Source organism: Rutilus rutilus (assembly GCF_951802725.1).
Source record: "Rutilus rutilus genome assembly, chromosome: 21".
In the NCBI taxonomy this organism is placed as follows: Eukaryota; Metazoa; Chordata; class Actinopteri; order Cypriniformes; family Leuciscidae; genus Rutilus; species Rutilus rutilus.
The window spans coordinates 32,745,194-32,763,645 of NC_140226.1; the positions used below are offsets into that span (position 1 = coordinate 32,745,194).

Genomic DNA, 18,452 nt, shown 5'->3' on the forward strand with positions numbered 1-18,452 from the left:
TCAAAATTGTAATTCTGAACACACTTCTATGTGCCCCAGGCCACAGAATCCAGAGATCTGCTAAATGATACTCTGAATCTGAAATCTGTAGATGCATATTTGAGAAGCGCACGGTTCATTTGCTCACTAATGCGAATGGGACTGGGTCTATGGGGGATATTGTACACAAACCTGGCTGTGAGAGATGGTCGTGCGGGACCTCCTGTGCCTGGAGATAAGATGAGATTGTACGGCTCTTTCTCCCTGTGATACGCCTCAAAAATTCATCCAGTCTTATCGCTGTTATGAATATAGTCCAGCGTTTCAGAGATGTTTCAGAAGCGTGTCTGACTGACACAGAGGGGACGTATAAATCGAAACCCGCTGTCCATAAAGCCTAATACGGCCGGACTGGAAACGGTTTTGACTGGTTGTGTGAAGTCGGGCCCTGCGGGACTTTGTTAAAACACTGCGCTCGTTTGATGTGTGCCATTTCACTACTTTACAGTCACTTTCTCTGCCACTTTAATTTCTGGGGCCCGGGCGGCATTCAACCTTAGAGATGCTTGTGGGAGCGATCAAATGTGTCTTTGATTCGGCGAGGACCGCTTGGAGAGGAGGAGGCTTATACGTCCACGGCTCAAGGCCTTTAATCCCTGCACTTCTTCTCTGCCCAGTGTGGCGAATCTGTTTCTCCGTCTGTTCACCACAGGATTCAGCAGGTTCATCATTTAACTGCATTCAAAGAGGCATCTATACTGTAACGTTTAATAATAGATCACATGCATGGCTGAAAGTATGTGCACCCCCTCCTAAGTGAGTGAACACCTTAATGACAAATCTTAAAATTATTCCGATCTCATGTCGTTCCACGAGTTTTCATTCTGAAACTGTCCCTAATGCAAAGACATACAGTGATATCATAAATGTTTTGTTGTGTGTGTGTGTGTGTGTGTGTTTTGTTTTTTGTTAGACCTTAAAAAACAAACAACTAATTAATAATAGTAATACAAAAAAATAGTAATAATAATTATAATAATTATTTAATTTAATTAAAGAAGTAATTATTATTTAATATAATTTGTATTTATTATTGATTTTATTAATTAGTTATTGTTTTTAATCATGTTTAATAAAAACAAAAACTAATTTATAATAATATTAATAATAAATCATAATAATAATAATAATAGGTTTTTGTTTTTTGTTAGACATGTTTAATAACAAAAACTAACTGTTTTAATAATAATACATTTTTGTTAGACGTCCAAAATCAAAAAACTAATAAAATGGCAATAACAGTACAAAATTACTAAACATTTTAAATACCATAAACAACTTCCATTACTTGAAATAAAATAAACTATCTGAAATAAAATGTATAAAAACTTACATTTTCTATTGTTTTATACAGATAGTTACCAGCATTTCTCATTTTCATTTAGTTTAACTTGATGTCCTAAAATTACTAAAACTAAAATAAAAAACTGAATAAAAAACAAATAAAAATGACAAAAACACAACAAAATTACTAAAACTTTAAGTGAAAACAGAAAATACACAGGTAAAATAAAAGCAAACTCAGAATATTAATATGAACTATAACAGTATGTCTGAATGACGCTAAAGCAACACTGTTCTGAATCATAAGACACGAGGCGATCTCTGGATTGAAGAAGCTGTTATGAAAACTGCTACTGTATTTTACAGAGCTGCACATATAAAGGAGTTTTTAACCCCTAAAGCTCAACATGTTTCTGAAACTGTCCATAAGACTTTAATTGGACACTTTCAGACAAGAGAAAAATAGCATATGTGACTGTAAGCAACACTGCTAGAGATCAATTTCACTGTACGGTTATATAAGCACTGTGAACTGAACATGTCTATATGAGAGGGGTCACTTTTGATATTTTCACAACACAATCTGTTGAAGTTATGCAAAGTGCTTTAAATGATTGGTGCTTCAAACACAGTTAACCAGACGTCGTACTGTATCTTTAAAGGTACACTTTTTTTGAATGTTGAAATTATTAGGGATGTTGATTTAAAGCATTCATTTAATTAATTGATAATGTGTTAAAATGATTAGCATAGCCCCGCCCCATTTCCTACAGTTGATTGGTGACGAAACATGTGATATTGCTTTTTTACAACACAAGAAGTTAATATTGTGTTATTTTTTAGACACAATATTGTCTGTTTCTTTTATGTTCCACAGAAGAAAGAAAGTCATACATATTTGAAAAGACATGAGGGTGAGTAAATGATATCAGAATTTTCATTTTTGGGTGAACTATCCCTTTAATACCCATTTCAAACCCATTAATCTCATGGCATTATTTATGCAGTCGTAACTGCAGTGTAAATGCATTCATGCCAGCTCTGATCTGCAATAAGCGATCTGTAAATATATCTAAATACCAATTCAGATGCAGCTTCTGAAAACAAAAAACAAAAAAAAACACATGGTCATTGTAGCCTAAAAGTTTGTGTAGAAAATTCTACATTGAATCAAAATATTTCCTTCTAAAGCTACTTTTTATAATGTCTATTTGATGCTTTTCTCATTTAACACAATAATGACTTTAAATGATCTTTTGGGGCAAATTTGATATGCGATTAATTAATTAATTGGCACGTCATGTCATTAATTACATTAAAAATCTTAAACGCTTGACAGCCTTTATATAGGCTATATAAATACTTATTCACCCAAAAGTGTGCACTGCACACACACAAAAAGTTTTCTTACTCCGTAATTGTGTCTTGTTTTCCAGTACAAATGCCTTAATATTCTTAAATCAAGATACATTTACTTATGTAGCAAAATTACTTAAGATATTAAGTCTTGTTTTCTGGAAAATGTATCAAAAAGAAGTGAGTTTATATTTAAAACAAACACAAATATCTGCCAGTGGCGTCAGAAAAATGTGTATTAATTCAAAGGGAAAACAAGTTGATTTGTCCGACCCGAGTGGCAGATATTTGTTCTGGTTTTAAAGGGGTGGTTGATTATGATAGACTTTTCTAACTTTAGTTAGTGTGTAATGTTGCTGTTTGAGCATAAACAACATCTGCAAAGTTATGACGCTCAAAGTTCAGAGCAAAGGGAGATATTTGCTTTTAAAGAATTCGCTTTTTAAGGACTACAACAAACGGCTGGTAGAGACTACACCACATTCCTCCCGGGTTAGTGACATCACCAACCCTAACATTTACATAAACCCCGCCCCCAGAAACGCGATTTATAGATTATCAAGACAGAATATGCTAATCAATGACTAGAAGATAACTACACATAAGCTACATAAATTCATCAACTAACTATTCAGAAATGTCCGGTTTTATTCTTCATGTTGTCACTTCTTCTTGAGTCTCTCTAGCTTTCCGGTTTGAACATAAAAGGCTAAAAGTTTTAGAAATTTTCAGTGCAGGTCTGTGTGAGGTAAAAGGACACAAGCCGTTAAAGCTCTGCCCTTTCTGCCGGGAGCAGCAGCTCATTTGCATTTAAAGGAACAGACACAAACGGTGCGTTTTTGCTCTCCCTCAAAAAGTGACAAATTTAACATGCTATATAAAAATATCTGTGTGGTATTTTGAGCTAAACCTTCACATACACACTCTGGGGACATCAGAGACTTATTTTACATCTTGTGAAAAGGGCATTATACCACCCCTTTAAGCATCTTTTGATATATTTTTCAGACTTAATATCTTATGCCATTTTGCTTGTCAGGTTAAATGTATCTTGATATTATAACATTTAGATATTTGTACTGGAAAACAAGATAAAATGTGTGATTCTTTTCAACTCACAAATGATGCATAATAAACTGATAATGCAGGAATAAACTGTCGCTACAATTACAGCTCCAGTCAAATGTGATTAGTCTTTAGCACAGGTGAAAACATCCGTCCAGACTCAGAGCTGACAGTGTGTCTCAGTTCTGACGGGTTTGTTCTTCTGCTCTTAATGCTGATGTGTGACTTTAGGTCAGCGGAGACAATGAGACTCAAAATTACGGACATTCAAAATCAGTAATTGCCCATCAGAGGTCACATTTTTTTCCGGCAGAAGTAATTTATGGAATACATTTAGCATAAATTTCCACATGAAGTCAAAGTTTCATTGTGCCAAAGAAAATATTTTTGTTAAAATACTGCAGTGGGAGGCACTTACTCTCCAGAAGTTTTCATTTGAACAAACAGCTGATAATAGGATCTTGTGCATTTAAACCAAATATGTATATATCTATATATATATATACATATTTATTAATCTATGCAAGTACTATGGTATGGTTATAGATATCATGATGCATTTTAAGATAATCATTAAGATTTTTTATGTTTTTGAAAGAAGTCTCTTCTGCTCACCAAGGCTGCATTTATTTGATCAAAAACACTGTAAAAACACCGTCCCTACTCTTTTATGAATACTGTGAATTCACATTCTGTTTTTTGCCTACTATATAGTTGGGAAGTATGTGATTTCAGATGCAGCCATTGTCTTAGTGAGTCATTGAATCATTCATTCAACCGATTCATTCAAACAGCTGATTCATTCAGGAAGATAGCATTTGACTGTCTAAATGAGTGAGTCATTGAATCATTCAGTCAACCGATTCATTCAAACAGCTGATTCATTCAGGAAGATAGCATTTGACTGTCTAAATGACTGAGTCATTGAATCATTCAGTCAACCGATTCATTCAAACAGCTGATTCATTCAGGAACAAAGCATGCGACTGTCTTAATGAGCGAGTCATTGAATCATTCATTCAACTGATTCATTCAAACAGCTGATTCATTCAGGAAGATAGCATTTGACTGTCTAAATGAGTGAGTCATTGAATCATTCAGTCAACCGATTCATTCAAACAGCTGATTCATTCAGGAAGATAGCATTTGACTGTCTAAATGAGTGAGTCATTGAATCATTCAGTCAACCGATTCATTCAAACAGCTGATTCATTCAGGAACAAAGCATGCGACTGTCTTAATGAGCGAGTCATTGAATCATACATTCAACTGATTCATTCAAACAGCTGATTCATTCAGGAACAAAGTATGCGACTGTCTTAATGAGCGAGTCATTGAATCATTCATTCAACTGATTCATTCAAACGGCTGATTCATTCAGGAACAAAGCATTTGACTGTCTTAAGGAGAGAGTCATTGAATCATTCATTCAACCGATTAATTCAAACAGCTGATTCATTCAGGAACAAATCATATGACTGTCTTAATGAATGAGTCATTGAATCATTCATTCAAGTGATTTGTTAAAAAGGACTGATTCATTCAGGAACAAAGCATTTGACTGTCTTAATGAGTGAGTCATTGAATCATTCAGTCAACCGATTCATTCAAACAGCTGATTAATTCAGGAACAAAGCATTCGACTGTCTTAATGAGCGAGTCATTGAATCATTCATTCAACTGATTCATTCAAACAGCTGATTCATTCAGGAACAAAGCATGCGACTGTCTTAATGAGCGAGTCATTGAATCATTCATTCAACTGATTCATTCAAACGGCTGATTCATTCAGGAACAAAGCATTTGACTGTCTTAAGGAGAGAGTCATTGAATCATTCATTCAACCGATTAATTCAAACAGCTGATTCATTCAGGAACAAAATCATATGACTGTCTTAATGAGTGAGTCATTGAATCATTCATTCAAGTGATTTGTTAAAAAGGACTGATTCATTCAGGAACAAAGCATTTGACTGTCTTAATGAGTGAGTCATTGAATCATTCAGTCAACCGATTCATTCAAACAGCTGATTCATTCAGGAACAAAGTATTCGACTGTCTTAATGAGTGAGTCATTGAATCATTCATTCAACTGATTCATTCAAACGGCTGATTCATTCAGGAACAAAGCATTCGACTGTCTTAAGGAGAGTCATTGAATCATTCATTCAACCGATTCATTCAAACGGCTGATTCATTCAGGAATAAAGCATTCGACTGTCTTAATGAGTGAGTCTGATTCTGATTCTGGGACTGATTCATTCAGGAAGGAAACACGGCTGTGTGTTGCTCAGAAATGTAAAAAACACTCCTGCTGTGGCTTTGTTTGGAAATAGAGCAAAAAACTGGCAATATTGTGTCTAAAATGTACTGTAAGTCACTTAATATTATTGAACTGTTGTATAAAATCAATATCTTATTTGTAATCGTGCTGATATTTGGAGAAAAAACGTCACTCTTCGTGTGATATTGTTTAACTAGGCCTATATCAAATAATATAAATATAAAAGACAAAAAGTAATTCAGGCATAATATGTACAGTATTGGACTAAACACTCCAGGTGTGTTTTTGTTTGGTTTTTTGTAAAGTGAGCGACACAGGCTAGTCGATGATGTCAGATCGCACGATATTATTATCATAGACAATATAATATAATGAGAATATGATTATATGCAGTGCAACAATTGCAGGTTATCACTTTTTAAATCTGTTTAAGTGTTTCTTCACAGTTTAGCGGTGTCTGTTACCTGATGCAGCGCCCCGATGATCCTGCGTGTCTCCTGGTAGATGACCTCTGACCCCCAGTGAGGGTTGAGTCGTGTCAGGTGTCTGGCCAGCCGGTTGTGTTCTCTCACCCAGAGCGTGTGCAGGACAGACAGGGGCAGGATCTCGTTCACCCTGCTGTCACCCGCCGCGAAACACTCGACCCGTTCCGACCCGGGACCCTGGAGGCACGCCGACCGGGCAGAGACAAAGGGCAAGAACGACCTTCCCTCATCCGTGTGTTTAACATTGACAGCCAGCAGACCCTCGGAGCCGGAGAGGTTTCGGAGCGTCTTCTCCAGGTCTGCTGAATGCCCGTAGACGGTTGAAGCGTCGATGAAGGACGACACCGAGTTCATCTGCTCTCGCTGGGGCTGGGCGGTCAGACAGGCCGGCGAAGAACGGAAAAACGGGAGACAGCTTTTATTCCTGGACAGTTTATCATCCTCGGGAATCTGTGTGTGTGTAAGAGAGAGAGAAAGATTACTGTGTGTAGAAGTGTTTCTAAACCAGTTTGCTCACATTCTGTTGGAGCTAGAAGATTTATTGGTAACATTTCACAATAAGGTTCGTTAATGAACTGCACGTATACAGCATTTATTAATCTTTGTTAATGTTCATTTCATCATTTACTAACACTTGATTTAAATCTTGTTAACATTAGTTAATGCACTGTGAACTAACATGGACAATGAACAGCTTTATTTTTATTAACTAACGTTAACAAAGATTAATAAATACAGTAACAAATGTATTGCTCATCACTGCATGAAAATTGGGATTTCCGACCCCGTAAACGGCCGCAAATCTCCCTAATTTTCGGCAGTTAACGACAATTCACAGCCTGTGAACGTCGCGTTCGTCTGTGCCGAATATTGTCGGAAACGAACCATGACGTATGCAGAGCGCTCGCGCCGGAGGTGTGAATGGCTCTAATTACCATATGAATAGCAGCTCCCGCCAGAGAAAGGCTTGAATTTCCTCACTCACTATTGGTTGAACCCACGTGGTTTAAACAAGAAAAATCACTCGTGATTGGTTGGCAGATCTGTTACTATTGGTCACCCTTGCTCATTAAAAATTCTAAAAATTATAATATTCATATAAATAATATATAAATTATTTTTTTATTCATAATATGCTATTCTGTGGTATATTCATGTCATTGTTAACCTATGGACTACACTATTATTACCATCAAGGACATGAATTTATAAAGGAATGGAAAATTTGCCAGGGACATGCTGTTTATTCAAAGAAAGAGCTTTATTAGCACAGACACAAAACAATATACACCTATGTACAAAGCATAGATCATCTGCACACACAACAAATTGGAAGCTCAGTGTCTGTTTTCATCTTCGGAGCTGTAGTAGGTGACTAGCGGCGTTCTCTCTGAATTCAATCCACTTTGAAAACGTCTGTGGTGCGTTGCCCTGTATTTAGGAGTCTCCTCTAATCTCGACTGCAGCGTAGCACAGAGCTCTGTGAGCTCCTGGCTGGTGGTTGAACTTCATCGGACATCAGATCTATGGTGGCGCACTTCCAAATAACCACGTCATCCTCACCTAGCACACCGTCTCGCTTCTAGCAGCTGTAAAAACAACCAATACAGACAATCAGTACTGTGATGCACTGTGTATGGACACAAAACATCTATTAATGCACGTGAAAAATAGTCACATTGACTAAAAATCTTACCCTCTTTCTTCTCGCTCGACTCCGAGCTGAACTCTTCACAGCTTCGGCCTGCAATGCCAGATCTGGTTGTTTGTACCTGAAGCTCCTGCGTACTGTCTCGTAGTATGTCTTACAGGCAGCTGGAAAACAATTAAATGAGAGTGATATGAATAAAAACAACGCAAGTCACAGTAAAATGAAACAAGGAGAAAATAGTAAAAGTTACTTACAATGTCATCATGATCAGCGTCATGAAAATCTGGACTTGCAGACATAGCTCTGAGTAAATGTGAGGTTACGCCCTCGTTATGAGTCAGTCAAGGTAAGGCCATTTTCGATTCTCTGCTTATTTTCAATTTTTAAACTTCACATAATTCTGTATTTGAGTAGACGCGCTGACTACATTAAACAAAAGCCGCGAGTGAAAATTAATATTGCAGTCTAATTTGCACTTAAGCCTTATTTGCTCTCAGCAGTTTCGATTCGGCACATTGTCACGTTATTTGACTTAATTGCCCGAGCGAAACAGCATCTGTAGGAACAGTTATAAATAGAGGAACTTAAGGTCATTCGTCAGGACCAGCGTTCAGCATAAGAGGCACCCCAACGAACGCGCATGCAAGTGTTTTTCTGGACTACTCAGTTTTCCTGTCATTTAAGTGTTGTGTTTTAGTCAAGGTAAGGCCATTTTCGATTCTCTGCTTATTTTCAATTTTTAAACTTCACATAATTCTGTATTTGAGTAGACGCGCTGACTACATTAAACAAAAGCCGCGAGTGAAAATTAATATTGCAGTCTAATTTGCACTTAAGCCTTATTTGCTCTCAGCAGTTTCGATTCGGCACATTGTCACGTTATTTGACTTAATTGCCCGAGCGAAACAGCATCTGTAGGAACAGTTATAAATAGAGGAACTTAAGGTCATTCGTCAGGACCAGCGTTCAGCATAAGAGGCACCCCAACGAACGCGCATGCAAGTGTTTTTCTGGACTACTCAGTTTTCCTGTCATTTAAGTGTTGTGTTTTAGTCAAGGTAAGGCCATTTTCGATTCTCTGCTTATTTTCAATTTTTAAACTTCACATAATTCTGTATTTGAGTAGACGCGCTGACTACATTAAACAAAAGCCGCGAGTGAAAATTAATATTGCAGTCTAATTTGCACTTAAGCCTTATTTGCTCTCAGCAGTTTCGATTCGGCACATTGTCACGTTATTTGACTTAATTGCCCGAGCGAAACAGCTGTACTCACTCAAGCGGTGAAGCATTATCTGTATAACTATGTAATTTGCGCGCTGTCGCGGAAGCGTCAGCGGAAGCGTTCAGCTCTCGTGCTCAGCCTCCTCGTGTGAAGACCGACTCGGGTAAAGACCAGCGACTCTACCTGCGCGACTCCACCGAGCAAGGACACTAGAAAGGCACTTACGTATCTCCTTTTCCCCTCTCCTTCCCTCTCTTATCTTATTGTTGACATTAATCAACATGTGCTTTCAACACATTACTGTGATCTCTCGCCAACGCCCCTTCATCGCGCGCAAAAGACAACGCAATACTGCCAATCTGCGTCCAATTCTCTCATCCTCACACACTCCACTCTCTCTTTCCGTGGGTCTATGGAATTGTCAGTCAGCAGTCAATAAAGCTGACTTCATTCCAGCCTTCGCATCTCATTCTACTCTTAGTATCTTGGGCTTGACTGAGACCTGGATTCGTCCAGAAAACTCAGCAACCCCTGCTGCTCTCTCTAGCAATTTCTCCTTCTCTCACTCCCCTCGCCAGTCTGGGAGAGGTGGGGGAACAGGGCTCCTCGTTTCTAACAATTTCAAATACTCCGCACTCTCTTCTCTATGCAACAACAACTCATTTGAATATCATGCTATTACACTTACAACTCCCATTAAGATCCATATTGTAGTCATTTATCGTCCCCCTGGTCAGCTGGGAAACTTTGTAGATGAGCTGGATGTGCTGCTGTCCACTTTCCCTGAGGACGGCACCCCACTTCTAGTCTTTGGTGACTTCAACATCCATCTCGAAAAGCCGCATGCAACAGACTTCACCTCTCTCCTAGCCTCTTTCGATCTCAAACGACTCATCACCACAGGTACTCACAAATCAGGCAACCAACTGGACCTGGTTTACACACGCAATTGCATCACAGACAACATCCTGGTGAGACCTCTCCATGTTTCAGATCACTTCCTCATTACTTTCAGTCTACATCTCTCTACCCCTTCACCACCAACACCCCCACCAGTCACTTTCAGGCGAAACCTGCGCTCACTTTCTCCCTCCCATCTTTCCTCTGCCGTGTCATCTTCTCTTCCCCCACCCTCACAATTCTCATCTCTGGATGTGAACACAGCAACGGACACCTTATGCTCCACTCTAACCTCTTCTCTAGACATTATCTGCCCTCTCTCCTCCAGGCCAGCACGTGCTACTCCCCTAACCCCTGGTTATCTGAGGTTCTTCGGGAACACCGGACTGAACTTAGGGCAGCGGAGAGGAAATGGCACAAATCAAAAGACGCATCTGACCTGAGTATGTATCAATCTCTCCTCTCTTCCTTTTCTGTGGATGTTCATGCTGCAAAATCTTCATACTTCCACAACAAGATCAACAGCTCCTCCAACACACGTTCACTCTTCAAGACATTCAACTCTCTCCTCTGCCCACCTCCACCACCACCCTCCTCCTCCTTAACTGCTGACGATTTTGCGAACTTCTTCACCAACAAAACAACATCTATCAGCAGTCAGTTTTCAGCTCCACACACACAGGAACCCAGACTGACCGCTTCCACAGCCAATATCCCACTGTTCTCCTTCTCCTCGCTAACCGAGGAAGAAGTATCTACACTTCTCCTCTCCAGTCATCCTACCACCTGCCCTCTAGACCCCATCCCATCACACCTTCTACAAGCCATCTCTCCGACACTTCTACCATCACTCACACACATAATCAACTCATCCCTCCATACTGGCACCTTCCCTACAGCATTCAAGCAGGCTCGGGTCACTCCACTGCTTAAAAAACCAACACTAAACACATCATCTGTAGAGAATTACAGACCTATCTCCCTCCTACCATTCATTGCGAAGACACTTGAAAGAGCTGTTTTCAACCAAATAACATCCTTTTTGTCTCTAAACAACCAGCTGGATGTCAACCAATCTGGCTTCAAGAAAGGGCATTCAACAGAAACTGCATTACTGTCAGTCACAGAAGCCCTACGGATCGCTAAAGCTGCTTCCAAGTCCTCAGTCCTCATTCTCCTGGATCTGTCTGCTGCCTTCGACACTGTGAATCATCAGATCCTTATGTCCAGCCTCTCATCACTGGGCATCACAGGAACTTCACTCCACTGGTTTGAGTCCTATCTCACAGGTAGGTCCTTCAAGGTCGCATGGAGAGGTGAGGTATCCAGAGCACATCAACTGACCACAGGGGTTCCCCAGGGTTCAGTTCTTAGTCCCCTCCTCTTCTCCATCTACACTACATCACTGGGACACATCATACAGGCACACGGCTTCTCCTACCACTGCTATGCTGATGACACACAGCTCTTCCTCTCGTTTCAACCAGATGATCCCACAGTAGCTGCACGGGTCTCAAGCTGTCTGGCGGACATCTCCACATGGATGAAGGAACATCACCTGCAGCTCAACCTGGCAAAGACTGAGCTTCTCATCCTCCCTGCCAATCCGTCTATACAACACGACTTCACCATCCAGCTAGAGTCATCATCAATCACCCCATCAAGGTCGGTCAGAAATCTCGGAGTAACGCTTGATGACCAGCTGTCCTTCACAGATCACATTTCAAAGACAGCTCGATCATGCAGGTTTGCACTGCACAACATCAGGAAGATCAGGCCTTTCCTAACTGAGCATGCAACACAACTTCTGGTCCAGGCCCTGGTCATTTCTAGGCTTGACTACTGTAATGCTCTTTTGGCCGGACTTCCAGCATGTGCAACAAAACCTCTACAGATGATCCAAAATGCTGCAGCTCGTCTTGTCTTCAACGAGCCCAAGAGGGCCCACGTCACTCCTCTGTTCATCTCTCTGCACTGGCTACCTCTCGCTGCTCGCATCAAGTTCAAGGCATTGACGCTTGCCTACAGATCTATCACAGGCTCAGCTCCCTACTATTTTCACTCACTCCTACGAGTCTACATCCCTACCAGACGCCTACGATCGATCAACGAGCGACGTCTCGTGGTTCCATCACAGAGAGCCACAAAATCACTTTCCAGAACATTCTCATTCACAGCTCCATGCTGGTGGAACGCTCTCCCCGGCCTCATCCGGAATGCAGAATCACTGGCAACATTCAAAAAACAGCTGAAAACCCATCTCTTCCGTGAGCACTTAACCTCATAAAAAAAAAAAAAAAAAAAAAAATCCTTTGAAACATCACTTATCAGACTTATGCTACTCTGAATAATGCCTGAACTTTGTATTCTGAGCACTTCTTGCGTTGTTGTTGTTTTTGCCTCTTCATGATGACTCGCTTTATTTAGTCCTAATTTGTAAGTCGCTTTGGATAAAAGCGTCTGCTAAATGACTAAATGTAAATGTAAATGTAAATGAGGCGAGGTTACTCTGTGGAAACAAAATGTATGATTAAGATCGTAAACTATAACGGATCTATTTTCTTATACAAGAGAATGAAAGCATATTCTTTGAATCTTACCTTTAAAATGTTTGTAAGTTTTTATGAAAGTAAAAAAATAAAAGAATGTAAGATTCTTTTTTTTTTTTTACCTTGATCCAGTTCGTAGCGCCCACAATTTGTCTCAGAGTTGTGAAGATGGCATACTGCTTCCTGTAAATTACAGGATTATTTACAATTATTAAACAAATAATAGCCATCAATCCCATGACCTCTTGCTTTATGATGAAATCATGAAAAACAGAATATTCTTACATTTCACAAGGCCTGACAAAATACAGCTGCAGGTAACTAGCGGCATTCTGTCTGAATTCGGTCCATTTTGCAGACGTCTGTGGTGCGTTGCTCTGTACTTTGGAGTCGCCTCTAATCTCGACTGCAGCGTAGCACAGAGCTCGGTGAGCTCCTGGCTGCGACAGGACGGAGGTCGCACAATCCATCCAGACACCCCGCCGACGATGCCGTCTTCCTCATCAGACATCAGGTCTATGGTAGCTAGGGTTGCCAACTTCAGAAAAGAAAAATGCGGGACAATCGTGGTTCTTTACAGGAAAATGCGGGACACTCAAAATATTTGTAGGGTATCACACAGTATATGTCAGTTCAGGTTCGTATGTATTTAAAATGTTCTCAGATAAAAACACATTTGTTTTGCTTAACCTATTTATGTACAATTTAATTCTAAAACGAATTTTAGGGTCACACACAAAGTCACATTACACACAAACCATAGCTCAAAATAGAATTTATCTGAAATAGAAAGCTTTTGTAACAGTAGGCCTATACACTACATTTTAAAGAAATTAAAGAAAGTAATAGCATACTTTTCCCTCAGGAAGATTTCATGTTTTCTTGCGTGGCTGGATGTTGGACTCATGATGAACAATAATCATGTTTGAATTCACCAAACTGATTTGCCGAAATCAAAACCCAGCCGGACAGTGAAAGGGATTTGCCGTTAGCGCGAGTCCGGAACCTCCGGATCGAACCAGGAGCGACCAGACAGTAGAGGATTCTGTTCGCAAATCAAACAATAATCTGATATTCGTTATGGTCTGATGCGCGTGAGTGTGGACTGTGATTGGATGATGTGGTCGCGTGATCATTCTCAAGTGTCGTGTTGCTGTTGTATCAGTCAGTGGTTAGATCAGTGTGTAGCAGTCTCTTTAATCGGGACAAGGGAGGTCCCGTGCGGGACAAATAAATTAGACCCAAAATTCGGGACGTCCCGGCTAATTCGGGACAGTTGGCAACCCTAATGGTAGCACACTTCCGAAGGCCTACCTCATCCTCAGCTAGCACACTCTGTCTCGCTTCTAGCAGCTGTAAAAACCAATAAAGACAATCAATACTGCGCAATGCACTGCGTATGGACAACACACATCTATTAATGCACCTGAAAAATAGTCACATTGACCAAAAACTAATCTAATCTAATAAATCTTACCGTCTTTCTTCTCGCTCGACTCCGAGCTGAATTCACCACAGCTTCCGCCTGCAATGCAAGATCTGGTTGTTTGTACCTGAAGCTCCTGCGCACTGTCGTGTAATATGTCTTAAAGGCAGCTGGAAAACAATTAATTGAGAGTGATATTAATAAGAACAACATAAGTCACAGTAAAATTAATAAGAACAACGTAAGTCACAGTAAAATTAAACAAAGGAGAAAAAATGCAACCGGGTGAAATTGCAGAAATACACACCGGAAGCAAACTATGCTTTTTGAAATTGGGGTTTTATTCTGACTGCTGTTTAAAATAAGTGACAGCGGTCAATGGAAGCACAATTAAACAGATAAAAGTCTGATTAAGAAAAAAGTTTGCCTTGTTCGAAGAGATTTCATAAGAAAAAAAATAGATTTCACTAGTTAAACAAAAACAAACAAAAAAAAAATTGTAGAAACAGTTTACTGTAAATTTGAAGATGACATCCAAAAAGCTTAACCAGTGGATCAATGCCCAAATCCACAGAATACTTAACTCAATTCAAACTGAAATGCAGTGTAATACACTGCAACTGGTCAGATTTAAATTGATTTCTCCAAACCAAAATATGTTACAATTAAATACGATAACACAAACTGGAATACGGCAGTGGCTGAGGTAACTTAGGCCTAAGTTACAAGAGAAATAAAAGCACTTTAACAAAGCCACAACCCACGTTTAATCATGCCATGCGGAACCAGAAATATGCATTTAACCATAAAGTTATACTGTATAATTACAGAATATAGATTCAACTCATTAACAGATTTATCAAATAAACATGCCATCAGTAATTTCCCCCATAAACCATAAAACGTACATACCCAATCCTTTACCGTCCGATCACCACGAGGTTCACTCGTCACACATGCGCTCCAAATAAATCTATAAACAAAAATGTACACATCAAATGTTCTTTTAACTTCGCTTCACAACTTATTTGTGCATATTAAAGATATTGGAGTAATATTTACCAAGAAAGAAGAACGTATAACACAGAATCCGATCGATGCACGCACCGTCATGGAGCTCTCCTGAACAATGAAAAATGGCTGCCGTTCTCTGGTCGCGCGCACGCGTCCAGCACAAGTGAATAGTATCGCGAGAAGAGAGGGATTTCTTAAAGGGGCCACAAACATTTTTAATGCAAAATAGAAACGAGGTACATTTTATGTAAACAACTCTAATCGTAGTTGTAACTCTATGTACAGTAGGCATAATTCTTGTCATTGCGTATGTGTATTTAGCATGAGTCAAATACAATCTTCTGTTCGTGTTGTATTATGCACAGTGGTTGGGCTCTAAGAGATTGTGATGCTGTTTGCATGGAATGCACATTTTACCTTTGTGGCAAAGCCTGATTGAAATTAATTGTTGAAATAAATGGTTTTGTGTCTTTTTTACATAACATTGGCTATTGCTAATGACACATAGTAACTAATCTAGCTACTTTCATTAAATATATCAATTTAAGCTAAAATGTAAGAGGGTCATTCTATGAAAATGTCCATTTATCTGTCCCTAGCCTTTACAGAAATATTACACTTAAAAAACACTTTAGGGTTACAATTTCTTTACATTTTAAAATAAAACAATATGTTATTTGAACAAATACACCCTCTTGAGCCATCAATGTCGATATATTTGTCATGTACAGAGGGAAAATGCTTTATTTTGAGGTCAATAACAGATTTTTACACCATTTAAAATACAATAATGTATACATAACTATCAAATATATTATGTAAATGATATATATATAAAAAATGCAGAATACATATTATAAAATTTATAATGAAAGTAGTGGTCCCCTGGAGCTGTGTCACTGGTGTTACTGTTAAACAAAAATCTCTTATTTTGAAATAAAAATCACACTGCTATAGCTTATGTTTGTATGCAGGCCTACGGAATTTATATTCACAATACTTAGTTAATAACTAATATTATTTTATTGCATTTATATTAGTTGTTTGAAGAGTTACAAAAAAGCGGTCGGTCTTAACACAAGTTTCAGCCGGCAAGTCGGTCGGACTAAAAGGGGGAAAAAATAAATAATTGGGTCGGTAGGCTACTAAATTGACAGGGTCGGTCGGGTTACGGCAAACAAGAATATTTTTAAGGATGGCCTTAGACTATTGTAACTCACTTTATTTTGGCCTATCTCAGGCCTCTCTCTCTCGTCTACAGCTAGTTCAAAACGCAGCGGCTAGACTTCTCACCGGGACACGCAAATATGAGTCGATCACCCCTATTTTATTCAAACTCCACTGGCTACCTGTCACATTCAGGATTGATTTTAAAATTTTACTATTTGTGTATAAAGCTCTTAACAAACCGGCCCCCCAATATCTGACCAATCTCCTCCTCCTCTGTTAACCTGGGATAAAACTCCCCCTGCTACCCTCATTTGCATTTGTAAAGCTCACAGCAGTCTCATTTACATGTTAAAGCATTAGAGGGAGGGGGGTCACGGGGCAAGCAAGTCCCACGTCAATTTCCGACAATTTCCGACAGTTTGCAGTGTTGCCTGTAAATTGCCGTTTGCAGTCGTAAACCTGAACTTCCACGACAATTTACAGCGCCGGTAACTGTCGAAAATCCCACTTTTCATGCAGTGCATGGTAAGTTCACATTAGTTAATAAACTAATGTTAACTAATGAACCTTATTGTAAAGTGGACCGATTTATTATATATTCATGATATGAAAGTGAGAAGGCCTAACAATATTAGCAAAATCAAGTGATGAAAATAACCAATTATAGCAACAGTTCACCAAAAAATAATGTCATTCACTCTCATTGATATCCAATAATATAATAAGCACGAGTCATATTGACTTTTATGGCTGGGTGATATTTTGAATATTCATTTTGGTGATATAAAACTAAGCAACATTATGAATATTGCATGATTTTAATGTGCTTTCTAGTCTGATTTATCCAGAGATGGTTCCGATACTAATGTTGAAATGACTTTCCTTTGATTAAAATGTATTTTTATTACCCAGCCCTGTAATCATGGCGCTTTAATTTTCTGCCGTCTTTCTGTGTTTTTCCACTTAATTGCTGCTTGGAAGAAGAAAAAGAAGAAGAAAAAAAATCATAAAGGTTGTAAATGGCATGAGGCTGCAGAAATGACAGAATATTAATTACTGGCTGAACTATGAATCTATTCATGTGCAAATTATCAATGAGAGCTAAATCGATGGAGTAGGCTATATGGTTCTGAATATGCATAAAGATCAATATTGAGCTGAAACTAAAAAGCATATTTGCACATGACTCTGAGTTTATATGATTTCATTTCCACGTTTCATTGCCTCGCTGCCTTGTGTCTCGGATGTGTTGCTAATTTGTTCACAAAGTACACATGCACACAGCACCCATTCTGCTTTGTGATGCATCGTAATAATGAAGTTGACAGTTAAACGTCCCACTTGCGAAATCCCAATGTTTAAAATCCAGTTTCGCTTTGCTTTTCCTCATTATGGAATTTTCACATTACAGAAGCAAAATGCAATGTCATTTCATGTTGAATAAATAATTACGCTCTGAATCTCCTGAGCTTTGGAAGAGCAAAAACACGCTCCTCAGGGATGGACTCGCTTGCAAAATTGATCACAAATCTTTTTGTTTATTTTCTGTCTGTCATTTATGAACGGATGCCGAGAGCGGCCGGTCTATCATGAGTATTAGTATGCAGTATGCAGTGTATGGCTCAGGGTGGGCATGAATAAAAAGCTATTTTGTATATCTATGGAAGTGTCCTCCTTGCCTCTGGCTGGGGACAGTGAGATTAGTTACAAACCGGCACAAACTCCCAACATTTTTATGAGCATCTGGAGCCCCGGAGGATCCAGACCGGCCAACAAAAAGGTGCTGCCGTGACCCCCGTTTTCAGTGGCGTTTGAGGTTCGCCGGAGATAAAGAAGTAATCAATGAGATATATTTTCTTTTTAATTATAGAGCTCAGCCACATTCCCCGGATTCATCTCCGTTGTTCCGAACCAACAGTCCTGAACTGTCCTCGGAGTCAAATATATTCCCACCTCTGACTCATCAGACAAAGCGAGCGCTAGACAATGACGTCCCCCCTGAGGA

At 39.2% G+C, this 18,452-nt stretch overlaps 2 protein-coding genes and 2 long non-coding RNA genes across 4 annotated transcripts in view; 1 reads left to right on the plus strand and 3 right to left on the minus strand.

Annotated features, from left to right (window-relative positions):
- tpo (thyroid peroxidase) overlaps positions 1–18,452 on the minus strand; it is a 45,647-nt gene that overhangs the window by 17,089 nt on the left and 10,106 nt on the right. The window contains exon 4 of the mRNA XM_084393580.1: positions 6,493–6,963. Within this exon, the coding sequence (XP_084249706.1) occupies positions 6,493–6,963 (471 nt within the window). The remainder of the gene's footprint in view (positions 1–6,492; positions 6,964–18,452) is intronic.
- LOC311281005 (uncharacterized protein) lies at positions 8,497–12,615 on the plus strand (the record flags this gene model as incomplete). Its single annotated transcript, XM_084393625.1, has 3 exons — positions 8,497–8,510; positions 10,382–11,577; positions 11,776–12,615. 3 exons carry the CDS (start codon positions 8,497–8,499, stop codon positions 12,573–12,575), a joined length of 2,010 nt encoding a protein of 669 aa, XP_084249751.1. The 3' UTR covers positions 12,576–12,615.
- LOC311280981 lies at positions 12,786–13,256 on the minus strand. The gene is made up of 3 exons (XR_014625757.1): positions 13,123–13,256; positions 12,960–13,020; positions 12,786–12,797 (listed from the first exon to the last, which is right to left on the minus strand). It is a non-coding gene; the product is annotated as an uncharacterized lncRNA (long non-coding RNA).
- Positions 14,315–15,464, minus strand: LOC311280980. Its single transcript, XR_014625756.1, has 3 exons — positions 15,326–15,464; positions 15,176–15,236; positions 14,315–14,433 (listed from the first exon to the last, which is right to left on the minus strand). It is a non-coding gene; the product is annotated as an uncharacterized lncRNA (long non-coding RNA).